Source organism: Diadema antillarum, unplaced genomic scaffold, assembly GCF_040938485.1.
Source record: "Diadema antillarum isolate AM-2024a unplaced genomic scaffold, OU_Dant_1.0 scf00000015, whole genome shotgun sequence".
Taxonomy (NCBI): domain Eukaryota; kingdom Metazoa; phylum Echinodermata; class Echinoidea; order Diadematoida; family Diadematidae; genus Diadema; species Diadema antillarum.
Genome location: NW_027270904.1, coordinates 2,431,597 through 2,437,874, shown reverse-complemented (window position 1 = coordinate 2,437,874; position 6,278 = coordinate 2,431,597). Strand labels below are relative to the sequence as shown.

The 6,278-nt window shown below is 37.8% G+C and overlaps 1 protein-coding gene across 1 annotated transcript in view; it reads right to left on the bottom strand.

The window, feature by feature from the left end:
- Positions 1 to 6,278, bottom strand: part of LOC139724458 (protein MMS22-like) — a 34,967-nt gene continuing 28,689 nt past the window's right edge. The window contains exons 32-35 of the mRNA XM_071635600.1: positions 5,867 to 6,010; positions 5,292 to 5,426; positions 1,278 to 1,469; positions 1 to 91 (exon numbers count right to left, since the gene is read on the bottom strand). Coding sequence (XP_071491701.1) covers positions 1 to 91; positions 1,278 to 1,469; positions 5,292 to 5,426; positions 5,867 to 6,010 — 562 coding nt within the window. The remainder of the gene's footprint in view (positions 92 to 1,277; positions 1,470 to 5,291; positions 5,427 to 5,866; positions 6,011 to 6,278) is intronic.

The following is a 6,278-nucleotide window of genomic DNA, read 5'->3' as shown; positions in this document are numbered from 1 at the left end:
TCAGGGGTCAAGGTCACTGGCAGCTTGTAGTTTCTCTCTCTCCTGCCGTCCGGCATCTCCAAGATGACTCAGGACTTTGTAGTAAGCTTGCCTACAAAAGAGAAACAGTAACACAGCTCAAAGTAAAGTAGTCAGTAGTAGCTGTGTACTCAGTATCTGTGTGGGTATACCACATCAGCCACGTCTACAATAGCCTCCAAAAACGCATTACTCGACATGAATCAATTCAAACCCAGTTCGCTAGTTCGGTTAATCCAAGGGTTAAAAAATTGATGGTTCCAATTCCAAAATCCCCTTGGGCTTGTTACCCAAAATCTAATTTCAACTTAATAGTAATACCAAATACCAACATAATTAAATCATTCATTTTGGTATTCTATTTCACCAACCATCAACACACAAAGACAGACTCAAGCAGATGCTTTAAAGGGATAGTACAGTATTGGTGGAGATGAGAATCGAGCTTCTAACTTTTTGCGAGATACATGTACCAAGAAAACACTTATGATATAGTACAGAGCATATCATTTTGAGAGGAATTCAAAGTTTATTTGATTAAAATTGGGTTTGGAATGACTGAAACATCCAAAAACAAAGTAAAACAAAGCGATCGTAATAAAGTGTGGGTCCCACACTTTATTAGAATCGCTCTTTTTTTGGATATCTCAGCCATTTCAAAACCAGTTTTCATCAAATAAACGTTGAATTCCTCATAGAGTTACATGCTCTTTCATGTTTCATAAGAGGTTTCTCATTATCTCACCAAAAAATGTTAGAAACCTGAAATTTGGTCTCAACCAAAACTATACGATCCCTTTAAAATGAGATTTTTTTTTTTTCAAAAAGTATATATTTGCTTTGTTTGCTTTGAAATGAACCATTCTGATGGTAGACCCCAAAAGCCAGAAGGAATCAAGGGTGAAGGGAGGGGACAAGTGGAAAATTCAGGATGCAAATGCACTTTCATATCCATCAAAATATGATTTCTGAAAAAGGTTTAGGTGTCGGGTTTACAGTAAAAAGGTTTTCTAGTTTTGTGATATTTTTGGGGGAATACCGTACACAACTTCTGGAATGTGTGTAATGTGGTGAAGATGTCAAAGATCAAAGCTGATATCAACGCTTCCAGTAGCCTGATTTGGTTCAAATTTTGTGAGTGAGCTGTGAATTGTTGCTTTACATTGCGGTGAAAGTAATTGACGAAAAATCAGTTTAGTGGAAAGGTGGAACATGATTTTTATGCGAAGGTGCATTAATAGCGCAAACTCCAGACCAACCTGAGAATGCCATCGGCTCCAACAGCTCTCCTGTGTTCACAGTCCTCCAGCAGTCTGGTGCAGTCAGGGATGATCCCAGCCACTAGTCCTGGGTGGAGGACAGCTACGGACTCTAGACTCCCCAGGGCTGCCTTGCGATGGTGGTAGAGATGACGGGTGAGGAAGCCTCTCAAGGCCTCCCTGAGGTCCACTCTGGGTGATCATGGACAGAGAGTATAAATCGTGGAATTTCAATACAGTGGACTCCCGTTATAACGAAGTCCTCGGGACCGGCAGTTTTCTTTCGTTCTATCGAAATTTTGTTATAACCGAACAAATAAACAATAAAAATACATAAGTGGATAACGTTACGGCCCGAATTTTTACTTCGTTATAACCGGAATTTCGTTATATCCGTGTTCGTTATAACGGGAGTGCACTGTATTGGCATTACTACTGTAGAGGGGGACACATTCATGCAATTACCAGTAAGTTTTCATGTAAGGTCGATATCAACAAACTTCGCTTGTTAGTAATTTTACAGATGGGGCATTCCTGTGTATGTATTGATTGGATGCTGTATCTTTTTGTAACACCATTTACTCTATATTGACAGTGTTTCATACAGGATGATTATTTTTAATCATTTCTTTTAACCCTCTGTTGTTTTCATGTAATAATCTTTTTCAGTAGAAGAAATTCTGAAAGCAACTTCATTGCTAAATACAGTCAACCTCGCGTAAGTCGACATAATCGGGACTGAGAAAAACACGTCGACTTACGCGAAAGTCGACTTACGCGTAAGTCGACATTTTGTCGACTTATAAATGAAAACTAATTTCCCCTATACAGAGTAAGATCACGATGCAGATCGCCACCCAGATCTTACTCCTTTTGCCGCCAAAACATACCTACTGACATTAGCAACAATTATGTTTTAATTCATGCACAAATCTCGCGCGGATTAGTAACGACAACGCACAATTTCCAAATTTCTTTAGAGATTTTGAGAGAGCGGGATCGGAAACCTGGGCCCGTTTCTAGACACTGTACGTTTTAAATTTGATTTGAAAAATCAAACGCACATTCCTCAAATTGCATGCAACTTGGCGATTTAAATTGAAGTGCGTTGCTGCGAAGATATGCGTGTGAATTAAAATGATTCTGTCGAGATAATTTTTTAGTGCCGACTGAGTTTAAATAGGATGTGTGATTTTCCCTCCCTACGTCGCCATATTTGTTTTGCTTAAATTTCTATTGCCATACTGTGAAAATGACTTGTTCTCGCTCTCCGATTCGCAACATTACCGCTCTGTACGGCGCGGGCCAGTCTAAAATAAAAAGAAGAAGAAAAGTTTGTTGATCCGAAAACGACATGTTTACTTACCTTCGTAAAAACAAATCTCTTTCCATCGTCGGACTAATTTAAGTTTGGACTGAGATTTAAACCTTCGGCATCGCGAACTGTAACAATAATTTGCTACTATTTTTTCATTGACATTGCTTGAAGTAGCATGCGTTTCGGTAGTTTGAAACGTATAAATGTTGCGATGTCTTTCCCCTGCTAGTGCAGACTAAGTTCGGTCATGGCGAAAGTTCCGCTACAAAATAAAAAATAATGCAAGTCTTTTCAACAATAACAAACTTCCGTATAGATTTTTATGCGTTTAAACGCAGTTTCTAGTTTCGTACAAAAACCGCAATTCTTTTCTGAAACACTCTTGCGTTTTAAATACAGCGTTGCTTGTGATTTGATGGACTTGCATTTGATTTTTAGAATTGCGTCTAAACGCAATTGAGTTTAAGTTTCTTACAATTTTCTAGTTTCGGATGATTATCAAACGCAAGTCTTTTCAGCGTTCCGTGTGATTTGATGGACTTGCATTTGAGTTTCGGGGTTGCATTAAATTTTTAATTTTGCGTATAAAATAAGAAATAATGCAAGTCTTTTAAAAAATAACGCACTTCCGTAGATGTTTAGAGATGCTTTTAAACGCAGTTTCTAGTTTCTTACGAAAACCACGAGTCTTCTCTGCAACGCTCTTGCGTTTGAATACAGCGTTGCGCGTTATTTGATGGACTTCATTAAATTTTAGAGCTGCGTTTAAACGCAATTGACTTTAAAAAAAGTTCCCTACAAACTTCTAGTTTCGTATGATTATCAAACGCAAGTCTTTTCAGCGTTCCATGTGATATGATGGACTTGCAATTGCATTTGATTTTCAGAGTTGCGTTTAATTTTTAATTTTGCATACGAAATGAAAAATAATGCAAGGCTTTTCAACAATAACGCACCTCCTTATGTATAGATGTTAAGAGATGCTTTTAAACGCAGTTTCTAGTTTCTTACGAAAACCGCAAGTCTTCTCTGCAACGCTCTTGCGTTTGAATACAGCGTTGCGCGTGTTTTGATGGACTTCATTTGATTTTTAAAGTTGCGTTTAAACGCAATTGAGTTTCATGTTCGTGCAACTATTTTCTAGTTTCATATGATTATCAAACGCAAGCCTTTTCAGGAACGCACTTGCGTTCATGTGCAAAGTTGCTCGTGATTTGATACACCTGCATTTGATTTTTAGTTGCATTTAATTACATATAGTTGCATTTTAATTAATTTTCTAAAAACGGGCCCAGGTTTCTAATACCGCTTCGGAATAATTAACGTTATAATATTCGGATAAATGGGAAAACCTATTTCATGTTCCGATAATGATTCTCTACTAGGACCTACAGTTGTATAGGTGTACAAAATTTGTGCATTTTGAGAATAACGAGGAGAAGAAAAGGGGGAAAGAAAGTGAACTGCTTTGGGTACTACATGTAATTCTCCAATGTAAATGAGTGTATGCCCTTTCTATCCCGGCGTACAAAACAATGGACGCATGGCGCGAACGCTACCGCGCCGTACTCTAGCGAATTACCGAGTAGAAATGCGGCAAATCGGAGCGGGAAAACAATTCTTTTTCAGAGAATGGCGATAAGATTTTGAGTGAAAAAAATTATGTCGACTTAGACGAGGGAATTAACACGTATTTCAGCTCAGTTGGCACTCAAAAATTAGGTCGACTTACGCGAGTTGTCGACTTATAAATGTCGACTAAGACGAAGAAATTTTCAAGGAATAACAATGGCAAAAATCGGGACTTTTTTATCGTGTCGACTTAAGCGAGTTTTCGACTTATGCGATGTCGACTTAAGCGAGGTTTACTGTATACAATAAATCTAACTCATATTGGCAAATCATTTCTAAAGACAGAAGTTCCGTTTTCCTTTTTAAATTGGCAAATCTTTGTAAATTACTGTCTGCCTTGGCGCATATTTAATAAATATAACTGATTCTACAAAATTGTATCCAACCTTGCCCTAATACAAGATAAACAGTGAAATTCAGAAGTGCCTTACTAAAGTAAACCAAAGCCCAAATACATACATGTTGATCAGTGAAAGCAGTAATATCAGTAGAAGACATCAGTGAAAGTTTCAGGAAAATTGGACAATCCATTAAAGAGTTATGAATTAGTAGTTTCAGTGTCATTACTGCTGGATGAAGACAGTACTTCATTCATGATTTCATTCTGGACATTATAAAAAAAAAAATGACGAGAATTCAACAAAATTTCATTACTCATGAAAAGAGCACATTCCATTGACTTGTTATTGATATATGTTAAGGGCAATATCATTACCCCTGCTTTCTGAAAGAGGTATACATCAGGTGTTCTTTTATTATGCTAGGAAAGTGCAAATATGTTGAATTTTCTTAGTATTTCTTCCTATTATTGCCCATAATGACATCATGAAGTGTAATCATCTCCTTATCCAGCAATAAGGACACCAAAACTTTATAAAGAATTCATAACTTAAGAATCGATTGTCTGAATTTCTTAAAATGTTCACTGATGTGTTCTACTAATATTGTTGCTTTTACTCAATCCACATTCATATTTGGGCTTTGATTTCCATTCATGATGAATTCTTCAGCAAATTCCCCCAGATCCTGAGGGATTATCATGCAAAGGTTAAATCACAACATACTGAAGATCAGAAGCAGGGTCTGTCTTGCAGGCGTTCATCATCTGTGTCAGGAGCTGTGACATTTGACCTTTGACAGCTGCCGAATTGGACAGGAGCAGGTGATCCATGACAGAGCCCAGGAGAATGGGAGTGTCTCTAGATATTGGAGAAAAGAGAGAGAGAGAGAGAGAGAGGAATGAGAAACCAGGAAATGTACGGAAATTTTGATCTGGGTGACTGTCACTGATAATACATCCAGGAACATATTCTTGAGTCTAAAGTTAAAAGTGTATAAATGGAAAAGGGGGTGCATTAGAAATGAATGGGTATTTTTAGTTAAAGACAGGACTTATTTTATTTTCCACTGCTTTTCTTGGTATTTTTGGTTATTGGATTACCAAAAGTGCTCATATCTTATTGACCATTATAAATCATCATCATCATCATCATTATCATCATCATCATCATCATCATCATCAATATCATTGTGATCATATCTATAAAAGACCACCCACAGCGACTTTGTCAATGAGGGTAACACGAAGACAACAGTCCACTGCAGTGCATGGGGCATGAAGCTTGATGGGCTCTCATACCTTGCTACCTGTGAGGGACTGGTGGTCCGGTACATCAGCTCTTGAAGGAAGGTCACTCCCTGGGCAGTGTGCTGACCAATCTGATGGCCGCCGCAGGAGAGAAAACTGGTCCTGAACTCACTCAGGACACACTTCCTCAGGGCACTGCAGGGGGTGGAGGTGGAGACCAGAAAATTAGATGGAGATTTTGGGGGAAGAATATGTAAAGAAGTCATTTGGATAACTAGATTTTTGTAATTTTCAAAACAAAGAAACAAAACTGTATCACTAATTTGTTCTCTTACTTCGTAAGTAATTTCTACTTTATTCTGGTTTGGTCTGTGTGAGCAATTTTTTTATCTGTGAATTGAAACTTGTCAAAAATGCAAACAAGATACACCAACAGCATCCTGCAACTTAATTACATCATCAT